Source organism: Amphibalanus amphitrite, unplaced genomic scaffold, assembly GCF_019059575.1.
Source record: "Amphibalanus amphitrite isolate SeventyFive unplaced genomic scaffold, NRLGWU_Aamphi_draft 000423F_arrow, whole genome shotgun sequence".
NCBI classification, from domain to species: domain Eukaryota; kingdom Metazoa; phylum Arthropoda; class Thecostraca; order Balanomorpha; family Balanidae; genus Amphibalanus; species Amphibalanus amphitrite.
This window is the reverse complement of record NW_024881917.1, coordinates 28,461-52,864: the sequence shown is the minus strand read 5'-3', so window position 1 is coordinate 52,864 and position 24,404 is coordinate 28,461. Positions and strand designations below refer to the sequence as shown.

The following is a 24,404-nucleotide window of genomic DNA, read 5'->3' as shown; positions in this document are numbered from 1 at the left end:
GAGGCCGAGGACGGCCTGCCGCGCCCCATCAGTAGCCGCTGGCGCCGCCTGTTGCACGCCGCCCTGGTGGCCGCCCATCTGCTGCTCATGTTCGTCGTCGGCATGGTGGTGACGGCGACCCTCTCCGCCGCCACCGGCGTCTCGGCCTGGTTCAGGAACCTGACGGGCGGCACCAGCACCAGCGCCGTGGTGGTCCCCGGCCTGCTGATGAGCGGAGCCGCCTGCTGGCTGCTGCTGGTGCTGACCGTGTACCGCCGACGCGGCCGGCTCGGCCGGCTGCTGGTGCGCTGGGCCCTGCTGGAGGAGCGCGCGGGGGCCGGCCCCGGCCGCGCCGGACTGCTGGACTGGCTGGTACCGGTGGCCGTCTTCACTGCCACCGTCACCGCGCAGCTACTGGAATGGAAATCAACCAGCCGATTGATGGGACTGGAACACGAAAATCGCCTGTTCGCCCTCCTCACTGACCTGTGGTAGGTGTCGCTGTCATATGTCACATGTCCATGCAGGTGCCAATGTCATGTGTCACGCATCGCTACAATGTGTCGCTCAGTCGCTGTCATGTGTTACTGCCACTTGTTAGTTTCAGGTGTCACTGTCAGACGTTACTGTCAAATAACACCTTTCCTTTGGAAAACGATAGGGAACTAAATCGATACCGATAATTATAAGGAATCTCTGTTTCTGTATCCAGCCCTCTATTGTATATGCTTTTGATATCAATGCTCGAAAATTTTGATTTTTTTAGGTAATCAGCCATGCTACTTAACTTTAAAAAGAATGTGACATAGGTATTTTCTGTTCATCCATAAGAAAACAATTACAAACCTCTAACTATATCGTTGAAATGTTTACGAATTAATCCACCAATTAAAAAAGTATGAGGGCTAAAAGTTGTCACGTGTGTACTTCATCCATCGTTGTATCACGAACTCCGGCGGTCGCATCACTGCCTCCGTCATAATTTACTGTCAGTCTCTCATGAGTCATGACCACTGTCCGTTACCACTGCCTGCCAGCCTGTCACCACTGCCTGTCACCACTCCCTGTCACTACTGTCCGTCACCACTGACTGTTGTTCTGTCACGGGGCGATGTTCGACAGGCGCCTCCACCTCTCCTCGCTCTGGCAGTGGAGCGTGCTTCTGCCGCTGGTATTTCTCCAACAGGGGGCGCGCGAGTTCCGTCGCCTTGCTCGCTGGGTGGAGACAGAGCTGAGTCAGCCCGTGTCCGACTCCCACCTGGGGCACCTGGTCGGCGTCTACAACGAGCTCTGGTGAGGTCACACTGGCCACGGCGCCCTCAGGGCGATCCCCGGGACCGGCAGCTGTAGACATGGTGATTGAAAGTTACCGGCAGAAACACCCCAACCGTTAGGGAAGTATTTGAAAGGTGCTCTGAAATTATTTTACCCCGTGAATGGTCTTGTAGGTCGGTGCATGATTTTGTGAAAATAATCACTAATCTCTGCACTTGATAACTTCGCTCTACGCCTCCGCGCTTCCACTCCCGTTTTGATGATGGCAAGGACTAAGGAATAACTATTTAACTAACTACCTAGTCGATGCGCCATCCCAGTAGCGCCCATTTCCACACATCTGACCCCACCGTTCTGTCAGCAGCTGCCTCTCCGGGCTACTCTGCAGCAGTCTGGCGCCGTCCATCTTTACCTCGCTGATGATGCTGACCAGCAGCATCACGGTCATGGTGTACCAGTCGCTGGTGTACTACCTGCCGCGCTGCGCTGCCGACCCGCGCGGCGACTCGCTCTGCTGCGCCGTGTCTGCCCTCGCCACCGTCTGCATCGCCAGCGGTCTGATGTGGCGCACCTTCAGCGTCTGCCACTGGGCCACGGAGGCCGCCGATCAGGCTCGCCGTCGACTGAAGCACGCCGCCGCCGCCCCGCGCCGCCCTTTGCCCCGGCCCGTGCTGGACAAACTGCACCTGACCGCCTCCGGGTACTTCGTCCTGGACCGGGGGATGTTTTTTCATCACTCGTACAGCATCTTCACCATGTGTGTCATACTGATACAGTTCGCACAGGACGAGAAATGAAACTAGAGACGATTGTTGCCGGGCACAGGCGATGGCGCCCCAGCTCTCCTTTGAACGGTCTAAAAATGTCGCGGCTTCACAACACCGCCAGTGCCAGGAGCACTTCCGCATGGCCAAGATAAAATTGCAAGACATGGTAAGCTCCCCAGTCCTCGCAACTCATCCATACATCATGGATTTTTCATAAAATATGCCTGAGGTTAGGTCGGTACCGTAACGTCGCTGTTTTAAAACGATGGGGAAACATAAAAACTGTTATTTTTGCGTCGGAAATGATTTTTAGACGAACAGAAAAATCTGCATTATATGCACTCCGTGGGAGTGCATAAAATCACTATTAGATTATCATCTGTGATAATCTGATACTTAGGTTTTGCATAGTGGAATTTATGCAAGGTCATATTAAAATTGGACATGCGCTACTTGGGTCTCGTACCGGTGCATGCGATCTTTTTCACGAAGCTTTAGCTCAATCAGAGGCGAGGCGTTACCTATAACCCACAGCGTGGACTGCTGCTGTAAATAGCTGTGTACACTGTACGGACCGTCAGCACGAAGTCATCGGGACTCACCGTATCGTTGGAGTCCTCGCGCCACGGCTGAGGCCGCGCTGGGTCGTGTCGGGAAGCCCGTGCATGGCCCGTGCAGCCCGCCGCCTATCTGCATCCTCGATCTCGGCGCAATTCGGCGCCCCAGACAGACCTGCAGTCGGTGCAAACCGGGACGTGACCATGACGGCGAGGAAGTCGAATATGTCATGCCTGTCACGGAGACAAATTGTCGACGGCTTCTGCACGGCAACCTATGACGAGCTGCAGGAGGCGGACGAGGCGGACCACATTGTTGCCGGCTCAATCGCGTGTTGATATCGTCTCAACAATCGATTCGCTCAGCATAAGCGATGTGAGTAATGTTTCAGCAAATTTAGAACCTGCCTCATCTTAGATTCTCGTATGGAGACCGATGGATCATCGCTTTACGTGATAATATACCGAGTATGCCAGTGAATTCAGTCTTTTTTCGGCAGTCGTATCGTACTGAGGAAGGGATATTCATCGTGGTTCTACGACTACTCGTCAGTCATCACTCAACGCCTTATTGAGCGAGAGCGTAACAAAGAGAGCGAAATTCCGGATGGCTGGAGGGTGACATACCTACACAAGAGTTTAGCCAAAATATATTGGCAGCACTAACAAAGAAAATTCATTGTAAATATCATCTTATTCTTGATCTTACTTTGTAGTTTTTACAATTTACTTTCGCTCTATCCCAATTCCTCGTCCCGTGCACAATATTTATTTGTGCACTTTAATAAGCGATCAGACAGAGCTATAAAAAGAAAAAATCCATACCTAATAAGAGGCACCGATGATTTATCATTCATGTCAGTACAGTCAGTTTATCTCATATTCACATAACTTCGGAGTATTTCTAGCGCATATGAAAAGAAAGCAGGAGACTGAGTCAGAAAGAATACAAAACCTGCAGGCAGAAAGGACACGGGCGAGGCATTGAGATTACTGAGAGAAACATACAGACAGACGGACACGAAAAAGGAACATTGGGATGTACGGGAGTCCGGAACGGACTAGGGGATAGAAGGGGCAGACGGGGACAAAAAGACACACTGAGCCAGTCGGGGCTAAAATGAACGTAAGTAAGTAACAGAAGGGGCATTTACGGATATACAGTAGGGCGGGTCATCCGAGAACTTTTTTTCGAGGACACAAAATGAAGACCGAAATTCCTACGGAGCATGTCACAAGAAGACTGTGTGAATTTTTTCAATTTTTTTGGTTGAGGTTGCGGGTCGCCGCAGCCAATTAATCAACCGGGTTTTTCGCTACATTTTCACTGCACGCGAGTTTTGAGCACAAATATCATATAATTAATTATTTTCAAACATATACCTCGAAACTTTAGCTTTTCCTCAACCTATTCTGTAAGTCTGTTGGCTGTATCTCTCTAACTGTGGCCATGGTGCCATGCTCTCTGTATCGGTTTTCCGCAACTCGATTGCAGCGCCATCTCTTGAGAGGACTGTTAACCTGCGTCGGTCGAGACAATATGCATTCTGCTGATGCGATCTTAGGACGCTGATGAAAAAACGTGAGGCACAGGAGCGTATATAGCGTGAAAGCTGTCAATTGCAATTAAATTAGCCATGAAATTTACATATTAGGGGTTCACCTGACTTTAGCACAGCCATTATTCGCCAAGTGCGATAGTGTCCGCTGGACCTATTAGTCATTTAATTCTGCGCTGAGACTTCAGCAGCATTATTTTCAGTTTTGGCTTCGATTATTTTCTTGCATGTAAATTTAACCTTTTGTTAATGCAAACCTAGTGTTAGAACTGAACAGTAGCAGCTCAATTGCAGAATAAGTAGGTACTAAGTTAGCCCGGCTTCATCTGACAGCAGACTGAGGATGAGTTGCGAGGTATCCTGCTGATCGGCGATCCGCGTATCATATCACTGCCCGAGTCGCGCGTTCTCATCGGACCATCAGAGCCCATTTTGATGACCTATTGGGGCTGGGCCACCGCAACAAGCAGTGGAGCATCGAGCTTTGAGGGAAACTGACCTCATAATAACCGCAGTAGTAGCTGCTAAGCGGTCGCCGGCGCAATTTGTGATCCCAATCATGTGGCATTGTTGCAGTTAGTGGAAAGGAGCCTCCATGTCGAAACGGAACTAATGCCGCGTGGTGGTCCTCGGTGACACTTCACATTCTGTTCTCGGATAGGCAAGTGATTACAAAGGAAATGCCCTTCTGCATTTTACGTGCATAAGGATGCGTCGTTTATCATGATAAATAGGATAGCCGTGCTGGATCATCGGCTAGGACGAGCCTGCTGGACGAGCATATTGCTTCAGTAAATGAGCCGGTAGTCAGTGCTTATTCTATTTTACACCAAAATCAGACAAGGGCCAAATTATTAAACAAGTTTACAAGACTTGTGGAAAAGCCACTGGACTAAAGCCGCGCCGATCAGTGGACCATTTACTAAGAGTGCCTGTGCATCGAGCAGGAACCGTTCGTGCCGTTTCGGGCAACGCCATGCAGTCCAGATCAGAGAACACTTCTGAACAGCCCGGAAGCAGATGTCACCTCTTGACAAATCCTGAGGTAGCTGTCAGTAAGGAAGCTTGAGCCCTTGAATTTGGTAAAATGGCTTACGTTGGCAGCTTGCAAGTTACGTATTCCGTCGCGATCGCCCATCATACAACATATATTGACCAGCTTCGAACTATCACCGAGTTCAATGTTGTTCACTATGTCCCAATGTGGTCCGAAATTACGGAGTAAACATTGCAGAGACGGATTACTCCAAAGCATCCCGCTATTGCGAGACCTCTCAGCTCATCGGTCTGTGTCATTTGCCCAGTGATCGACAGGAATAAGTACCGGGCTCACTATAGGAAACTTTTTTGGACTGCCACTAGCCGATACAGACAGCCAGCAAACAGTGCATACGCTGCGATGCTTGCTGAACTAAGGAATGGTGATAAAAAGACTCGAGACACTTACGGCAAAAAAGTATAGGAAGTGAATGAGGCAGGAGACAAAGATATGCAATTCTATCAGCATTTTGCAATAAACAAGTCATGCACTACATGCAGCTCATAGATCGGTCCAAAAAACCCGTTACAGAGTCACCAATAGCAATCTCGCTGGAAGAGGGTGACCTTCGACCCGCTGCTTAGCAAATTAATTTCGATCCGGTGCATACCCATACTCACTACTCAGGCAGTGGAGCGAGCCGTCCGGCTCCTAACTTAGGCAGCATACGCTGTTGTTATTAAGAGAGCACGTCTCAGTTACATCATGTGTGCCATCAGGACGCAATGCAGCGCTCTCATGCCGGCGTTTGAATCAATTATCGAAGTGTGATTTTCTGTCCTAGGACGGTAAGGTGGCTGGCTACATTGTATTAAAAAATGAACATACGGTTTGGACTGATGTTATCTGTCTGCAAAACTTAATTTAACTGATAAACATATATCAAAGTTAAGCATCTCGCTGTTTTCTTGGTGAAATCACTATAGGTATAGCTTCCGGAGCAACTTAGTATATGGATCGAATGGGTACAACTCACCTAGCGTCAAATAAGGAACACCAGACACCTAGGAACACCAAAGAACACCATATACCCGACGTGGCAGCGGCAATATACCCTGGCAGCGGCTGCGTCAGCTTTTAACGGTCGGAAAGCCGTCAAAACCAATGTTATGCCAAACTCGCTCAATAGATGGCGCTGGTTTCGTTGCGCTCAGATCGCCGATGCTAATCGCTATTCTGAGCACGATTCTGCCACTGGGGTTTCCAAACTTTGTGAAGAGGTGGGGGTAAGCATGTAGAACTAGGTAAGTGGTAAATATAGTATCTTTCTCGATTTTTTCCTACTAAATTTTGCAAACAACGAGAAAAATTAGCAAAAGTGGTCTCGAAAAACCGTGTACGGCGCGCCCAGTTCCTTTTCAAAAATTCGCAAAAAATATGTTTTAACCGTTTTATGGATCAGCCCGTAGGAAAATCGCTCTTCACTTGAAAACTTTTTTCATCGACCCGCCCTAATATACAGTAACAGAAAGGACGCATAGGAATAGAAACGGCATACCTACATGAAACGAAGCATGTAACTCATAGGGACATAGTTATAAGTAAAATATAGGGAAAAGATGGTGACATAGAAGGCAAATGAGAACATGTTAGAAGCAGTTATGGGGACGCACGGGACAGGAAGGACATTTTGAATACATTTTGACGTTGGGGATTCATTGAACTTCACACAAGTCTTAGCAGCGAATACTTCGGTTCTAATACGGGTAAAACACAATGCTTGAAGATATAGAAAATAGCAAATGGTATCATTTCATCGCATCTGACATTAATAAAAAAAAAAACATTTTATTGTTTAAAGCTACCTCAATGACTTTATCACAAAATATTTGTTAAGATTATTCATTACGTGATTTTCAAAACGTCATCGGTAAATATAGGCAAAAAATATTATATGATATAAGCCTGCCCGCCCACAGACAATGGATGCAAGGATTAATGGCCGGTGGATACTTACTCGGCAACTGCAGCGCTGTTTGATCATCTTACCGGTCCTGCTTTTCACCACATTCAGACAAAATATGTGCATTAATCTAGTGGAACATTTTCTGCCCTCGATCTGATGTCCGCTGGCGGGCAGTGGGGGAGGCGGGGAGCTGAGGGGATGGCTGACCGGCCGCGCGACCTCGCTCCACGCGGCCCGGCGCCCAGCTCGGCCGCTGATTGGCCCGCCGCCCGGCGGTCACGTGACCCAGTCGACCCCAGACTGAGCCGCGGGCGCAGGTCAGTGTCTCGGCGGGCGGGCTCACGGCAGTGTGCGGAGGGAAACACGGCGACAGCGGCAGCGGCGATGGACTCCAAAATTATCTTCCTGTGAGTGTGTACGGGGAGGGTGAGGTGTCAGCTGGGTACCTATGTGTTGAACCGTATTCAGTATTGACGTGTGCTTCATGTAATCCTGTTTTATACCGTGCAATTAAATTTCAACCGATCCTATAAATACGTGCTTCATGATGAATTATGGCAAACTCTGGACTTGAAAATTGCTGTTTCAGTTGCGTGTTATGGCGTTGCACATCGTCCTGACCTCATCCCGTTCTCCACAGGCTATGCGCGCTGGCGGCGGCTGCACTGGCCATGCCGCCCCACCTGCCGGAGACTGAACCCGTCCCGATCGAGGTGAGTCGTCAAACGGCCTCTAAACCGCAAGGTCAAGGCGGCGTAATATTTGGATCGTTTTATACTAAAGCTCATCTTATATTTAAAAGGCCTTCAGCCAGCTTATTCATGCTTTAGTCTGTACAGTCCTAAGATCGTGGCTGCGGTGCCGTAATTGTATTCAAAGATCTAGCTTGCAGCTTGCAGCACGTCCGGCCTTCTAACGCTTGTTTTCATTGATCGCAACACTGGAGCATGGAATGTTTACGCTACCCGGATGGCCCCGGGCCCAACCCGACCTTGCCCACCGCTGTTCCTGTAAGCGTCCGTCGGACGCCCGCCCGGAGCACTGTCCTCCCAGCCCGCCATGCCTAACTGACTTTTCCCCCGCAGGTGCGCGCGGAAGAGGACCTGCTGGACGAGATGCTGGAGTACATGTCGGAGGACGAGGTGCTGGACCTGCTCTCCCAGGAGACTGACGAGCACACCGTGGATGCCGTCTCCGACGCCATCCTGCGCCGCACCGAGCGAGACTCCTACGGCAACTGCCTGACTGGCCCCAACGTGGACTCTCCGTTCTGCAACTTCCTCAGACGCCACCTGGAATCTGTCCGCTTCGTGCCCGTATCTGACGGCGGGCAGAGCTCCGGATCCGAGGCTGGAACCAGGTTTGCCACTGGCTCCGGATCGTCCGAATCCTCTAGCTACAGCAGCACGGAGACTCAATTCGGAGGCAGCGCCGGGTCTGGCTCTTCTGGTTCTTCTGGCGCTAGCTTCGGCACCGAGAACAGATTCGGAAACTCTGCTGGCTCCGGCTCCGGCCCTGCTTTTGGCTCTGCTGGATCCTCCGGCTCTGGCTACAGCGCCGGAAACAGATTCGGCGGTGGTGCTGGGGCGAGTGCTGGCTCCGGCTCCGGTTCTTCGGGATCTTCCGGCTCCAGCCAAGGCTCTGCAACCCGCTTTGGAGGCAGCTCATCTGGATCGACCGGCTACGGCTCTGGAAACCGCTTCGGAGGCGGTGCTGGCTCCGGCTCCGGGTCGGGCTCTGCAGGCGGCTCCGGCTCTGGAAGCGGCTCTGGTGCTGCTTCCGGTGGCGCGTCCTTCGGTTCTAGCTCCGGCGGCTCTGCTGCCGGCCGCTTCGGGGTCCAGCTGGAACCTTCGACCTCCCACGACGACTGCCTGCCGCCTGTGACGCACATCGTCCGGGAGGCTGTAGAGTACCTGCCCAAGACCATCTACAACACCCAGCACCTGATCCTGCCGAGCACGCGCGTGCTGACCATGGTCGAGACGGAGGCCTACCCGCAGCCCGTCTACGAGACGGTGACCACTGTGCTGGCGCAGCCGGACAAGACCATCACGGCCACCATTCTGCAGCAGACTGAGCGCACGCTGGACGTGAACAGCGTCCGGCAGACGGACGTGCTGCTGCGATCCACAAAGCTGCACATCTTCACTGATACCCGCGACTACTTCTGGACCAAGACAGAGGTGCAGCCGTTCTACGAGACAGTCACTCGCACCCTGACATCCGACGTGCCCACAGACTACTCTCACCAGGTGAGACTCCTTTTTCCTGAATTTTAGTCTGTTTAACTCTGTTCACTTATCTGTTCTGTAGATTGTTCACCTGTCAGATATGTTGAAATCTGACTCCATGTGCTTAGTGACCCAAACTACAAATTCACACTACTGATAGTTGAGTTATGACATCTAACATTATGTGAGCCATGGAGCTTGCAAATAGCCAGACGTTCCAATCACTAGCGCCCTCGCGCCTGCGGATACTGACCATTGCTCTGCTCCCCGCAGGAGACTCGCTACGAGGACCACACGTACTACGTCACCACCACCGTGCCGCACGTAATCACCCAGACCAGCACCTCGTCGACTGTGTCGCGGACGTACGTCACCGAGACCGCGCACCAGTACCGCTACGTGGCCGTGACGCCGGTGCCCGTGACCGTCACGGAAACGGTCACGCACTGCTACCAGTAGTGCACGAGACTCGTGATAGCTGTATACATGTGAGCCGTGCAATTAGACTAATAAATGCCCTCCCTTTATACGTTGCTTTTGAGGTATGTGCAGTTGGGGAGCGCTGGGTTTAGTTTCGATCGTCCTGGAACTGCGGCAGTACGAAGTCGTCGTCCGCTGATGAAAGCGTGAAATTTGAGACACTCGGCCTGACTAAGAAGCATACAACATCCAGGGGGCTTCGGTTGAAGGAGACTTTGGATAGTCATGGAGCTTGTTTTTTTACGGCACGTACTTTTTGAGATTTGTTTTGACTAATCAAATTTATCATTTCATTATAGTCCTTAGCCTCTTGCATATCTGAATCCTGAAACAAGTGTTCTTCATTCAGCAGTAATGTTACGTAAGGGTTAAGTGCGGGGGTTATGTAACTGCGAGCAGACGTCTAGCATCATTGCATTTACATATCAAATGTTTTCGATGCAGCAGTGCAGAGCCGGATCTTCTAATCTAATGTATGTGTCGCCTGAGGCACCAGCGTCCAGCAGGCTCACGTGGGAGACCAATCGACCGAATTTGACTGCACTTGCGTCGGTACCTATAACTTCGTGGCGCTGACCTACTCTCCCTAAACAAGTTCGTGGGCGTTGAAGGCATCTTTGCCCACAAGTTTTTTTTTGCGTGCGTAAAGAAAACTGATGGGCAGCGCCGTGAAACTAAGCAAATAAAGCCTGCCATTCATCAATTTCGCATCATGTATTTAAATTTAAGATAATCCTAATTTTAAGGTCCTAGATCATTTGTTGACCTGCCAGGTCAGGTCAATGGCCCATAAGTCGAGGAAATCGGGATCTGTTAGAAAGTCGTAAAGTATGGCTGCTATGAGGATTTTCGGGGTGCTGATCACGAATATCGTGTTAGTTTTGTTCGCAGATGACGTCTTTACCCCTCGCCCGCATATGGGGGGGGGGGGGGTTTGCCACCCCCCAGGTAGTTTTTCCTGCTCTGCACTCAACATTTTTAGAGCTAGGAGGATGATTTTTCGTATAGCTGCTCCTCTATTCTTTCTGGATGTCCACTGAAAATTTCAAGTTTCTGTGGTTTTTGGTTTCGGAGATATGACCTTGTTTTTCAGGTCATGTCATGACCCAAATGACCAATTCTCAACATCTTGCGTTGGCTATGGGCCTTGTGAGCTTTTGACACCTTGATTTCGGCCTTTTTTTGCCAGTCTTACCTCGCACCTATCATGGAACATGTTGTTCGACGATGTACAGATGTCAAGGTCAGGGTCAAGGTCAACCTAGGTCATCTAAGATAATTGCGTTTTAGGCAAGTAGCACTTACTTTTTGTGAAGTTTTTTTTACTGCATTTTTGGTAAAAGCTTCTCAGATCATGGTTTCATGTAATATGGACACATAAACAATCGGTGCACACATCAGTATACACACAGACACACACAGACATACAAACACATATAATTGACCTTGACCTAACTTGACCTGAAATGACCTCAGCAGCAAAAACCTGGTCGGGTGGTGTGACAAAGAGGTTCTAGCTGGCTTGGCACCAGAAAACGGCATCGTCATTGGTATATGATAAGCAGCGCACTAGATATCCAACGGTGACCCAAAACAGCAACATTTTTTTAGTTTGACCTGACCTGGAAGGTCACTGACTGACCTGACAAGGTAAAACTGGGTGTCATTGGATTCGTCTCTTCCCAAAGAATCTTTTTGGTGTTTACCGCTAAGTTCTATCTCCAACAGGAACGAAATGGCGCGGGGGGGGGGGTGGCAACCCCCCATGTGTGTTCTAGGATGGGAAAATGGCATGTGCGGGCGAGGGTTAGGCATTTAGACCAGGTCGGGTCAGGTCAGGTCAACCAGTAGGGGTCGTGACGGGCATTTATAGTACGTGTCAACGGCATCTGACAGCTCCGTAACATGTTACGAAGGCACCAAAACTACATACTTTACAAAAGTTAAAATGGTTGCTAAATTCGAATTCAGCCCCAAAAACTAGCCTAGAAACATGCAAAATTCGGAAAAGGGAGCCGAGGTCAGCAAAGGTCAATGACCTGACCTGACCTTCAGGTGACCTTGAAATCCACCTAAAAGCATGGGAGCAACATCAAATCACATGTTTGAACGCTTGAAACCACGAAAAGACTGCAAACGCGCGGCTAATGCGAGCCGACATACACCGAATGGTGATTCCGGCCAAATGTGGTCTCGAATAGTAGGGCACAGGTCAAAGATCATTTGGTCAGAGTCATTAAAATATTCAGAGTAGGTGTTAAAATCATCAAAGCGAGGGTACTGAAAATTTGGTCGCAATCGGCCATTTGTTAGGCGAGTTATTTGCGAAAAACCTTAGGGGTGCTGTATCAACCCTCCGATGTGCCGGTGAGGGTTAACCTTCGCCCGCATATGCCATTTTTCCATCCTAAGACGCACATGGAAGGGGGGGGGGGGGTGCCACCTCCCCCCGCGCCATTTCGTTCCTGCTGGAGATAGAGTTTTGCGGCAAAGACCAACCGATTCTTTGGGAAGAGACGAATCCAATGGTACCCAATTTTACCTTATTAGGTCAATCATTGAACTTCCAGGTCAGGTCAAACTAAAAATGTTGCTGTTTGAGGCCACCGTTGGAATATCCCGCGACCGCCTGGGGGGGGGGGGGGTCCGTGCTACGTTGCACTACTTGTTGCTATATCATCCAAAGTTATTGTTGGCCCACTCTAATTTTCTCAGCACGTGTGCCTTACGTGTAGTGGAAGACAATATCTAAATTTAAGCAAAATCGAAGGGTACCCATTTTTCAAAAATTATATTTTAAGAAATAATTCAAAATAAAATAAATTCAGAGTTTTCAAAATATATTAAAACTGCCAAATTTTGCTAGTATAACTCCTTATGTATACGTTCCAGTTTGTTTGAAAGCAATAGCTTCAAAAATGTTGAAGCTATAGATCTTTCAAGATTGCAGTACACGTCCAATTCTGTTAAAAAAGCAGAAGTTTAGCGGCTCGTATTTCTGTAGCCCGAGGGCATATGACAAAATCCTTTCACCCTCAGAGGTTTCACCCAATAGGCAATAAGTATACCAAGTTTGAACAAAATCGCAGAGGTGACCGATTTTGGCTGTCCCGGTTGACATGGAATGCCCCCACTAGATTCCTGGGACAAAGCCTGTCTAGAAAAGTGCATTTTTATGTCAAAAATAAAAAGTTATAAATCGACTTTTTTCTTAGCCCTCGTTTAGTTATGTATGGTATAAACGATTTTTATGCTTTCAATGCAAACTTATCACCAGCACAGTGACTTGGGGTCACATATAACCATTACCATCGGATTCGGCGTGAACAATAAGCCATAAAACATGTGACGCACGCCCATGTAGCAGAAAGTGAAAGTGTAAAGTGTGTGTCATTGCTTATCGCCGTTGCCTTGCATTAATTGCTGCTTATATTTTATGGGTTTAGGCTTAATTAGTTCGTAGTCTAATTATACCTGCGTGGTGGCTATATTTCATTTTCGCATTTTCAACGCTCGCTACCTTTGCCGCTCTCCGCCCGCACTCAGCTCACCGCAGCTGACCCCGCGGTCGGCCCAACGGCGCGTCATAGTTTATCCATGTGTGACTCATTGTCTCCAGCCCGCCACGACGGTGCCGCTGAGTCGCGCCAGCCTGACGCCCGCCATCCGTCATTCATGCCGGCCCGCGCAGAATAGTGACCTGGTTAATGTCCACCAATGCTTCTGACGCGCTTCTTGGAACGATATCATGCTACGCCCCCTCAACCCCTCAACCACGGTGCCAGCGCGTGACGATTGGCAACTCATCTGACACGTGTCTTCTGAGAGCTACCAGAGGGCCGAGGGGCGGTGACATAGTAATAACCAATCACAAGACGAGTCTTAAAGCGAAAATGTTTTAATCCAATAGCGGGCCGTCACGCAGGATAGTTTTATATTCTAGTATGTGGTAGGAACTAGGTCGGGGTGAGCCGAGCCGAGAGCTCCCCGGCAAAGGGAGGGCAGAAGACCCCCGGCCGTCACCCACGCCGGACGTGTTTCTGCATCGGTCTCGACCGACACCGTAGCTGACCATCTCGCTGTGTTGTGCTCGTGAACAATACACCTGGACCGGCAGAGCATCTCTTCTGGCAAGGGCTGACAACAACACCGGCGCGCCCCCGCCCTGGGCACGAGAAACCGCCGTGTTACAAAAGCCGTGACCTTTCGTGACCTGACCTGACCTTGACCCGTACTAAGTAAACTGAAAATAAATTTACACTCGCGTGCCGGTGACACGAAAATAAGCACCAATGAGAGGCGTTTTGGTAGGGTGTAACACAACTCAACTGTGTAACTGTGGGGTGTAACGCCGAAGAATGGTGCAATTACTCGGTGTTCAAAATCAACACCGACAATTAACACCAATGCCACCTCAGACCAACTGACGCTACGGATAAATAACACCACCATTTGGTGTCAACACCCCGTGACAGAGACGTTATATCGCAAACGCCACACAATGGTGTAGCTCCCAGTTCATTGGTCTCTAAACGGTGTTACTAGCACCGTTACCATGGATCAGATATGGCCTTGGATTCAAGGTCAGCCGGCCGCCGGCCAGCGCGAGCGGTTGCGCGTGCACATGCGTAAATTCAAATGAACGGCGGCGCGGCGTGTTGATTCGCGCTTCAGTTTGAAACGAGTGATGCGGGGATGTGTGGAGACTGGAGGTGGTGTGAGATGAAGATGGAGCCTGCCGCGGGATCATCACAGGTATGATTTTGTGATATTAAGTTAGTGTCTGATTACTTCGTTAATTGCTGTGCCGAATTGATGTTATATTGTTTTAAGTCAGAATTCTGGAATTGCTGCCTGGTATGTTGAAGCCTCGATACTAAGTAGGTGCAATGCGATACGTTTGTATTCTTAAATATGAATTAATTCAACCATGCTCATGATCCCAGTAGCATAGAATGTGCATCATAGTCGTGAGATAGGTACTTGAAGGTGCAGAGATAGTATATTGAAGTACCGATCCCAACGTACGTACACCCCCCTGCACGCTGCGTGGTAGGATGAAGGTATGTAGTTATTTTCACTTATATCGACCAAACATCTTGGATAAACATCCTACAAACGTGAAATCGGTACCGACTTCACGTTTGTAGGATGTTCATCCGCAGAGGCATTATGCATATTTCTTTTGCTTCGCACGTTTCAAAAGCATTTATTTTTAATCGTATATCAGTATAGCCAAAATTAAACCGCAGAAGTATCAAAATGTAAAAGTAAATTCCCGACATTTTGCAGCAATGCGTGAAAGGGACAAAAGGGTAAAAGAAACGTGGCCTGAATCGAAATCTAACTATAATGCATGACATTTTTATCACCTTGGATCAGCATCCACTACATAGTTTCGATGTTTAACCTTCACCCCAGTGGGGGGGGGGGGGCATATGTTACCACCCTGTCGCGTTTTTTTTTTTGCGTGTGAATAAAAAACCGTGGGCCGCGCCGCTTAAAGTAGCTTTCTGTAGGTACATCAATTCTGGACAATGTGTAAAATTTTGGGCCCCAGGTCATGTCAGGTCAGGTCACCAGGTCAAGTAAACTGACCAAGCCTAAAAACAAGTTTGCAATCATGTCCAGCCTGCAGTGTTTGGCAGAGAGGTTTTAAACTTGGTGGATTGCATGATGTTATAGGCGCCTATAATGTGTATATCTCGGATTTTTTTATATCCGTGACCTAAGGTCAGGCCAGTGGCGTGACCTTACCATTATAAGTCAATGGAGACAAATGAAAATGCCTCTAGATCCGTGTGTACGCGTAGCAACAGTTTAAATATTTCAGAATCACAATGATTTGGACCACCCGTGACCACCAAGGTGTCCTTTTTGCTGATACCCTCTAGAAAGGTCATCCGAGATCATTTGAGGCTACAAACAGATTTTTGCCAATAACTCTCGATTGGAAAGAGATAGAACGTTGGGGATGGCCTTATTGTGTTTGTCTTGTTGAGACGCATCGACTGATATGCAACATGACCTTTCCCGGTCAGGTCATGACCTTGACCTGGGGTCAAATTTTCAAGTTGACTTTTTAAGGTCAAATTATAGTTCATTCGACGCGTCTCGGCGAGAGGAACACAGTCCTGGCAATAGAAATGTCGTGGCTTTTTTAAGTCAAAAGTTATTGTCGAAAAAAAAAACATTTTTCGTAAAAACAGCTATTTTTCGAGTTTTTGCCCTCTGGAGGCTAAAATGTTGACCTGAGGTCAATTTTGATGATGACCTTATCAAAAGAAAAGTTCAAAAGCTATCGATTGCTTTTCCATGCGTTTTTGTAGTATCATAGTTCCTGGGATAACGACATGTTTTCTAAAATATGACAATGGCAAATTTTGAGTTTTGATGACCTCTGGTGACCCCTATATTGCTCTAAGATGAAAAATGACTGAAATACTTTCAAACGTACGCATTAAGCGCTATCGACTGCTTTTTACTGCGTCTTTCTAGCCCTCTTATTTTCTGAGTTAGAGGTGGGTGGTAACATATGCCCCCCCCCCCCCCCACTATGCGAAGTTGGCTGAGACCGCCACTGGGGCGCGGGTTAAAAGATATGTGTTGAAACATCTACTAGTTTTTATATTTTGTTTATCATATTTTTCTTCAGTGCCAGCCGCCAGGGGTGGTTTGAGATAGGTAGTAATAGTGTAATATCAACGCTTGCACTCAGTGAAGCTTAGGCACTGTCTCCTCAGCTTATTTCAAGGGTAATAATCTTCGTTACCCACAGTTGAAAATGAACCTGCTGATCTTCGTGCAGTAAATCACTGAAACATGTACTCGCACCTTAAACTTTCATTATGCCTTACTGTGAGTTAACTTGAAGTTGCAACATACACCATTTTAGTAAATGTGCACTATCTGTTGCAGATGTGGAAAGAGTTCGGTAGACTGACAGGCTGGGAAGGAGATGTCAAAGCCGACTGCGCACAGCGTCTCCGAGACGTGTTGGACCGCGTGAAGTTGGAGACCGGCTGTGGAGGTGAGTTCATTCTACACGTTTCTCAAAGCGATAAGGTACTGACTGCTGAATGTTGAAAAATATTTTTTGCGGAGCGCAAGCTAAGTCAGTGCATTTCCCTTGCAGATGATACTGTGTCAGCTCTGCTGTCGCTGCTGGGTGAGGACGACGCGGTGTTCCCAACAAACATGGAGGCGTGGCCTTGTATTGTGGGCGAGAACCTGTGTGTGGAAAAACACGGAGGTCATGAAGACGAACGGGCTAAGCAGCCAGGACAAACTGCTCCTGTGGGGAATCGTTTTCTCCGTCCTGTCACAGAAAATGACATTCACGGCATGCCAGTGTACGGCCACCCTCATGAACGTTCATGTGCTGAGGGCGGATGAGATAGGCTCCATGCCAAAGAGGCTCCGAGCTGCCTGGAGTAGGCTGACTGCTCCAACTAAGTACAGGGTGTTTCACAATAAACGTTACTTTTGATAAGCTTTTAAAATGACCTCAGCTATTCGTATGCCCATAAATTCCATATTCATTTTGTTGCAAATTCTTTCGGTTTTTTTATCCTTATAAAAACTATGACGAATCATCAACTGCATTCTTTATGTACGTGCAATGTCCACACCATCAAAACAGGTCAATTCGTTGTTAAGCTTCAGGGTCCTTCACAATGAATGTTGCTTTTCAAACGACGATGTTTCAGTGACATGTATTACAATATGGCTCATGAGTATTACCACATGAGACAGCAGACCAGTAGGACTGATGAACATATAACTTTCAGTTCAGCACCCTTCACGGGTTCTCCACTATGCCACCCTTCCGTCTGACTTTTTCAACCAGATTCTCTGGGATCGCCGTCCGGCCAGGAGTCGGGGCTGGTCTCGTGTTTCCAGTCTTCTGGAACCTTTCTACTACCCGTTTGAAAGACATTTTTGACGGAATATCCTTCCTCCTTTTAAATGGCTACCGAAACTCCGTCGCACTGCGGTCAGACTCCGCAAAGCGCCGTAATGCATGACCACCCATACCGCCTCATCATCTGTACACGGCGAATTGACCCGTTTTGACGGTGTTGGCATTGCACGTCCATACTGATGTAACCGTTGACGGTTTGTATAAAAAAAATGTAAGGACTAAAAACCGCTACAAATTTGCAGTAAAATGCATATAAAATTTACGAGCTTACAAACAAGTAAGATCTTCATTTAACCTATTCAAAAGTAACATTTATTGTGAAACACCCTGTAGGTGACAAAAAGATGACGTTCAGTTGAGTTCATGAGCCTGCTCCTGTTCATGGTGACTTGTGAGTTAGGGCTCCAGGCGGCGCGGAGTCTCTTTACCATAGTGCTTTGGTTATCATACCAAGATTGTTTAGAAAAAACAGAGTCCGGTGACCACCCGTGCACTTGAGAAAGCGCCACTCACAGTTGCCGCAATTTTTGTTAATAACATTTGTTTATTGCTCGTCTCGGAGGCTACAAAATAAATTGTCTTTATTTAAGGAATGCTTTGCTTTGTATGGGGTCTATGGCAAGCGACAGTATACGCATATGGACTTGTCACATATGTTCACACAGACGCATGCACACGTATAAGTATATATATATATATATATATATATATATATATATATATATATATATATATATATATATATATATATATTAATTCATCGAGATGCAGCTACACCAAACACCGGTGTATCTCCTTCACAACACCGGAAGGGGGTGTACCCAATTGGCTGCTAACACCACACATTGGTGTAAAGGTATTTGTTTTGTACCCGTAAAGAAGGTGCAAATTAATGGTGTAGCACCTTTTTATGGTGTAAAGACGTGGTGTAGCACCACAAACTGGTGTACTTACAGTGATTTAACACCATACGCCAGTGTATGTGCCTGGTGTTACACCAGGATTCAGTGTATGCTTACACCAAAACTTGGTGTTGAAACTACACCGGTGCAGGTGCTCAAAAACGGTGGGGTGTAAACATTTCCTAAAAAGGTGTAAACACCAGGAGCGGGTGTGAATTTATTTTCAGTGTAGACTTTGAGAACCAAACCATGATCATCGGAAGGTATGTGTACCCACTCAAAACGAAACAAGGAAAGAGTACTAAAGAAACAAATTTAGTGAGACTCGCGGAGGACGTAGACGTCTTCCCTCGCTCGGACTTGCAGGTGAAATGCGCGATCACAAAGAAAAATAAACCAGGTGAAGGCTTCGTCGTTACTCAGCTCCCCTCGTCCCCGTGTTTCGAAAACGAACCAGGTATTCTGCTACCAAACGCCGTTGTCAAGCTCTCGAAAAACCGCCATATCCCCTGGGCAATTGTGAACGAAACGGGCCGGTATTTGCATTTCAGAAAAGGACAAGTTATTGGAGTAGCTACAAAAATTTCCGATTCAGAACTTGAACCAAACATTTCATCAATATCGAAATCAGAGGAGAACGTCAAAGAAAGCTCAGAGGATAAAATTCGTTCATTCAGGCTAGATCACATCCCAGACGATCAAAGAGACCAATTGAAAACGCTTCTACTTGGTAACATGGATATATTTGTTGAAAAAGATACGGAATTGACCATGACCAATGTGACAGAAATGAGGATCAATACGCAAGATCATCCGCCAACATACCAGGCCCCTAGGCGACCGCCACTCGCTTATCGAGAGGCGCTAGAAAAGCAAATTCAGGACATGCTAGCTGCAAATGTTATCCGCCGGAGCAATTCACCGTGGATGTCACCTGTTCTGTTGGTCCCCAAAAAGGATGGCTCTCTCAGACTTTGTGTAGACTTTCGAAAATTGAATGCTATTACGGTCAGGCCAGCTGCAAGCATCCCGTCGGCTGACGACATATTCTTTGCGCTCGGAAAATCAAAGTTCCGCACTTGTCTGGATATGAAGCAAGGTTTTTGGCAAATCCCTATCAGAGAAGAGGACAAAGAAAAGACTGCTTTTGGCACAGATGCAGGCATTTTCGAATATAACCGGATGGCCTTTGGTCTTTCTGGCTCGCCAGCCGTTTTTCAAAATTGCATGAATGCTGTTTTAGGAGATATCCGTCATTTTGCCTTAGCGTTTGTAGATGACATCATAGTATTCAGTGAAACACTTGAGGATCATCTGAAGCACCTAGATGAAGTATTCGCCAGGCTGCGAAAAGCCAACCTAAAATTAAAAATTTCGAAATGTGAATTTATCAAGGACAAGCTCAACTATTTAGGTCATATCATTTCAAATGATGGAATTTCGGTCGACCCCCAAAAAGTCTCAGCGATGCAAAACATGCAACCTCCCCAGAATGTGCGAGATGTCAGAAGTTTCCTCGGTATGGCGTCATACTACAGAAAATTTGTTCCAAATTTCAGTAAATTAGCAAAACCCTTGAATGCATTGACAAAGAAGCATGCTAGATTCCACTGGACGCCCGGAGCGCAAAGCGCATTCGAGTCAATCAAACAAGCACTTCTCCAGGCCCCGATCTTGGCTTTCCCAGACATAACTAAACCTTTCAAACTGTACACCGATGCTTCTCAGTACGCCTTAGGTGCAGTTTTGATGCAAGAACATGACGGTCAAAATCGGGTCATTCAATACATTTCACACCAGTTTTCGGAGCAAAAACTCAAATGGCCTACTATCGAACGCGAGGCGTTCGCTATCGTCTATAGTTTGGAAAAACTTCGACCGATTATCATTGGTACCGATATAACCGTTTATACAGATCACAAGCCGCTCAAGCATTTGTTCACGAGTGAAATGAAAAATCCTCGTATCCAAAGATGGGCTATTATTCTCGGTGAATACGATTGCAAAATTGAGTACATTTCCGGCCCCCAGAACGTAGCAGCCGACATGCTGTCGCGATTGCACAATACCCCAGTAGCAGGTGAACTGAACGACAATGAGCACCTCGATTGGCAAGGAGAGTCGATGGACAGGCACGTATCCAGGATTTCGCTCAGGGGGGGGCGACAGCCGAGAAGGGCCCGGAGGTCAGCCAAAAGGGGCCCCACAGCGACTGTCTATCCTGGCGTGTAAAAATTCGAGAATGTCGAAAAAACAGCAAATTTACGATAGAATTTGGCAAGAATTTAGAATTAGAATTTGAATTAGAATTTAGAATTTGAAGTTCGTTAACCCGCGCCCGGCCGGGGGGGGGGGCTGTTTGAACACCTCCTCCTTGCGGTTTTGCGTGGATATAAAAAAGAGGGATGAATCTTCTCTACAGATATGAAAATTTTACACCCAGGTCGCTCAAGGTCAGGTCACCAGACCACGTCAAGTGACCTCACCTCAGAAAAGGTTAGAATGCTCTCCATAGCAACACCGACTGAACGATCGGCTTGAAACTTTTAGCGATTGATAAGAGTAACAGTATGTATAAAATGATTATCTCGAAATTTGCATACCGGTGGTGACATAAGGTCAAGTCAATTTTTGCGCCCTCTCCATTAGGTTTTATAAATAGGAGAAAATCGAAAGGTGCCTCTTTTAGGCAAACGTCATCCTAGGCACCCTCAATCACCTGGTTACATAAAAAATGACAACCTAAATCGGAAATTTGTACCCGTGACCCCTCCTTATGTCTATGGGGTCATCTCAGGTCACGAAACGTCTCCACAGCTTTTGACAATAGCATTTGTTAGAGACACGCTAGAGCGTTGAAAACACCTTAGATGTGTTCAGGCCTTATCGACGATACGGTTTGACGGATGTGCAACATGACCTTTCAGGTCAGGTCACCTAAAATTTAGTTCAAATTTTCTAAATGACCTGATAAGGTCAAATTATATGTAGTTCATTCGACGCGTCTCGACGAGAGTAACACGATGCTGACAAAAGAAATGTCGTGCCTTTTCCTGAGTCGAAAATTGTTAAAGAAAAAAAAGTGTTTCATAAAAACGACTATTTTAAAAGTTTTTTCTCTCAAGAGGCTAAACCGTTAACCCGAGCACCGACGGGGGGGCTGTTATCCGCCCCCCCTTGAGGTTATCGTGAATAGCGGGAAAACCGCGGCGCGTAGCGCCGCGAAATTTGGCATGACTATTTTCTCATTAATTTTACACATGGTGTGCAAGTTTAAACCTCCTAACTTTTAAGGTCAGATCACCAGGTTACTTCGAATGACCCAACCTCAAATCACTTTTTTGCAACTTTGTCACGTCGTGTCAGAGCTACAGTAGATAACGGAGTATGATTCGATGCGGATTGACGAGAGGATCACGATGGTGCCCTTAGTTTGTTCCTAGCTTGGCTAATTCGAAAGTTATTCGAGAAAAACTCCGCCATTTTGACTTTTTTTACCCCTGTGACGTCATCTTTGACCTGATCTGGAAATGACCTAATTAAAAATTGTAGACCTTGTCCGTGCGTACCCCATGCCGTTTACCGCTTGTCGCTATCTTGCTTCGTTCTTGAGATCTCAGGGGGCGGGCGGTCATCCGCCCCCCCCCATCGGTTCTAAGTTGGCGCGGATCCCCGTCGGTGCGCGGGTTAATCGCAGGTCAATTCTGAGAACAGTTTACGGAAAGAACGTTAAAAGAACTATTGAATGCGTTTTTTTGTGGCGCTGCAGCTCTGTTTGTACCCGGGTTATGCGCCGGAGTTGTCAAACAATGTTGAAATAGGCAAAATGTGACCTTTGCTGACTTATGGTGACCTGACCTTTGACCTGACCTAGAAAATGACCGAGTTACTTTCGGCATGGTTTTTTACGCTCTTCCGAATGCCACGTACGCTTACGTGTCGCTACGTGGCCCAGGAGCCGAGTTAGAGAGAGAGGGTGTTCAAACGCCTCCCCCACCGCCTGTCCCAAACGCCATCCGTGGCGCAACTATGGAGCTCATTTTGTTCGGAGAACTGTAAACAGGAGCAGCCCCATGAGGTCAGTCGAAAGGGTCCCATCATCGGCTGTTGCCTGTTCCTCGGGCCCCATGGCCTGGGCAGGGCCTTCTCAGCGGGCCCTTCCGTTTCTGGGGCCCGGCCATGACAAGCTGTTTCTGAGACTGGGCACGGAAGTGTATATCTGGGCTCGCTTTCTTGATACGTTGTCGAGGCCGAGGGACCAATACTTAAGCTCAAAAGCCTGCTTCAAGGCTTTCTGAGCGGGCCCTTCCGCTTTTGTAGACCTCCCGGGCCCCCGGTTGTCATTGGCTTGGCCCGGTCCGCTTGTGGGGCCCGGCTAGGGACCCATATGAGCACCGGCAAGACCCTATGGGCCCTTTTTGGACCCGAAAGCCTGGGCAAGATCTTCTCAGCGGGCCCTTCCACATCTAGGGCACAGACAGGCCCTGTGACTGGGCACGGAAGAGGATTTTTTTCGGATCCGCTAACCATAACTTCTCCGGGGCCAATTAGCTCAAAAGCGATACCTTTGGGCCCGATAAGGGACCCGTTTGGAGTCCGGCAGGGCCATAGGGGCCCTTCCTCAAGCTCGAAGGCTCGAGCATATCCTTCTGAACGGGTCTTTCCGCTTTTGGGGCCCTGCCGGGCTCCAAATTGCCCTCGCTCTGCCCAAAAGTGGGCCGAAGGGCCCAGTTACGGACCTGTTTGTGGCCCGGCAGGGCCCCAGGGGCCCATCCGCGAACCAAAAAATCGAACAAATCCTTCTGAACATGCCCTTCCGCTTTTTGGCCCAGCCGACTCCAAATTGTTCCTGACTAGGCCCCAAAGCGGGCCCTTCGGGCCCGCTTTCTTGCTGCCTAGCGGGCCCTGCCGGGCCCGCTTTTGGGGCCCGGCAGGGCCCAGGGGGGGGCGACCGCCCCCGTCGCCCCCCCCTTGGATACGTCCCTGTCGATGGATGTCAATGTAGTTGACAACCGGGTACAAATTGATGCAGACGAAAATAACGTCAACCAAAAACCACTAGACTATCACGGTATCGACGCAGATTCATTACGAAAAGCACAACGGAACGACCCAGAATTGAAACAAATTATATCGGACCTTCAGTCAAACGATGAAAGCAACCCAAATAGCCAGAGGTATTGTTTAGACGACGGACTCCTTTATCACATAGAGAAAAGCACGAAAACCCGGCCACTTACTAAACTCCAACTTGTTTTGCCACCTGAGTTTAGGAAAATAGTCCTTCAGAGCGCTCATGACGGTTATTTTGGAGGCCATTTGGGAATCGAGAAAACGACTGACAAACTGCTCAAATCGTATTATTGGCCCTCGATTCTGAAAGACGCCATGCAATATGTCTCGTCATGCGACACGTGCAACAGGAAAAGGCTCAACAAAGAAAGACGGCCAATGCAGGACATGCCTATGCCTTCAGCTCCCATGGAAATCATCGGTATAGACACGTGTGGTCCATTTCCCGTCTCAGACAAAGGGAACAAATATGTGTGCACGATTGTTGATCACTTTAGCGGATGGCCAGAAGCATGGGCTATTCCGGACAAGTCGGCAAATACCATTGCAAAATTACTTTTGGAAGAATTTATCCCGAGGCATGGCTGCCCGCGAACCATCATTAGTGATCAAGGTACGGAATATTGCAATGCACTCCTGGACCTAGTCAATCGCGAATTAGGAATTGCACGGGTCAGAACGTCCAGCTATCATCCCCAGTCAAACGTACCGG

General features: G+C 48.1%; 3 protein-coding genes and 1 long non-coding RNA gene across 4 annotated transcripts; 3 read left to right on the top strand and 1 right to left on the bottom strand.

Annotated features, from left to right (window-relative positions):
* The first annotated feature begins 1,087 nt into the window (after positions 1–1,087).
* LOC122391159 lies at positions 1,088–3,056 on the top strand. The gene is made up of 2 exons (XM_043384839.1): positions 1,088–1,272; positions 1,619–3,056. The coding sequence occupies exons 1-2, from the start codon at positions 1,091–1,093 to the stop codon at positions 2,049–2,051; spliced, it is 615 nt and encodes a 204-aa protein (XP_043240774.1). The 5' UTR covers positions 1,088–1,090; the 3' UTR covers positions 2,052–3,056.
* On the bottom strand, positions 1,876–7,249 carry LOC122391160. Its single transcript, XR_006258293.1, has 3 exons — positions 7,134–7,249; positions 2,624–2,753; positions 1,876–1,964 (listed from the first exon to the last, which is right to left on the bottom strand). It is a non-coding gene; the product is annotated as an uncharacterized LOC122391160 (long non-coding RNA).
* Positions 7,101–9,842, top strand: LOC122391158 (ice nucleation protein-like). The gene is made up of 4 exons (XM_043384838.1): positions 7,101–7,489; positions 7,723–7,795; positions 8,168–9,334; positions 9,587–9,842. Exons 1-4 carry the CDS (start codon positions 7,239–7,241, stop codon positions 9,770–9,772), a joined length of 1,677 nt encoding a protein of 558 aa, XP_043240773.1. The 5' UTR covers positions 7,101–7,238; the 3' UTR covers positions 9,773–9,842.
* A 4,613-nt stretch (positions 9,843–14,455) lies between these two features.
* Positions 14,456–17,245, top strand: LOC122391149. The gene is made up of 3 exons (XM_043384823.1): positions 14,456–14,548; positions 16,712–16,823; positions 16,929–17,245. The coding sequence occupies exons 1-3, from the start codon at positions 14,489–14,491 to the stop codon at positions 17,186–17,188; spliced, it is 432 nt and encodes a 143-aa protein (XP_043240758.1). The 5' UTR covers positions 14,456–14,488; the 3' UTR covers positions 17,189–17,245.
* The last annotated feature ends 7,159 nt before the right edge of the window (positions 17,246–24,404 follow it).

What these genes read in the sequence shown, in the direction of transcription:
- LOC122391159 (XM_043384839.1), top strand. Translation starts at nt 1,091, where the DNA reads ATGTTCGACAGGCGCCTCCACCTCTCCTCGCTCTGGCAGTGGAGCGTG. An exon ending in GGCGTCTACAACGAGCTCTG is followed by an intron (nt 1,273 to 1,618) that starts GTGAGGTCACAC and finishes TTCTGTCAGCAG; the next exon opens with CTGCCTCTCCGGGCTACTCT.
- LOC122391158 (XM_043384838.1), top strand. Translation starts at nt 7,239, where the DNA reads ATGTCCGCTGGCGGGCAGTGGGGGAGGCGGGGAGCTGAGGGGATGGCT. An exon ending in GACTCCAAAATTATCTTCCT is followed by an intron (nt 7,490 to 7,722) that starts GTGAGTGTGTAC and finishes CGTTCTCCACAG; the next exon opens with GCTATGCGCGCTGGCGGCGG. An exon ending in CCACAGACTACTCTCACCAG is followed by an intron (nt 9,335 to 9,586) that starts GTGAGACTCCTT and finishes TGCTCCCCGCAG; the next exon opens with GAGACTCGCTACGAGGACCA.
- LOC122391149 (XM_043384823.1), top strand. Translation starts at nt 14,489, where the DNA reads ATGTGTGGAGACTGGAGGTGGTGTGAGATGAAGATGGAGCCTGCCGCG. An exon ending in CTGCCGCGGGATCATCACAG is followed by an intron (nt 14,549 to 16,711) that starts GTATGATTTTGT and finishes TATCTGTTGCAG; the next exon opens with ATGTGGAAAGAGTTCGGTAG. An exon ending in GTTGGAGACCGGCTGTGGAG is followed by an intron (nt 16,824 to 16,928) that starts GTGAGTTCATTC and finishes TTTCCCTTGCAG; the next exon opens with ATGATACTGTGTCAGCTCTG.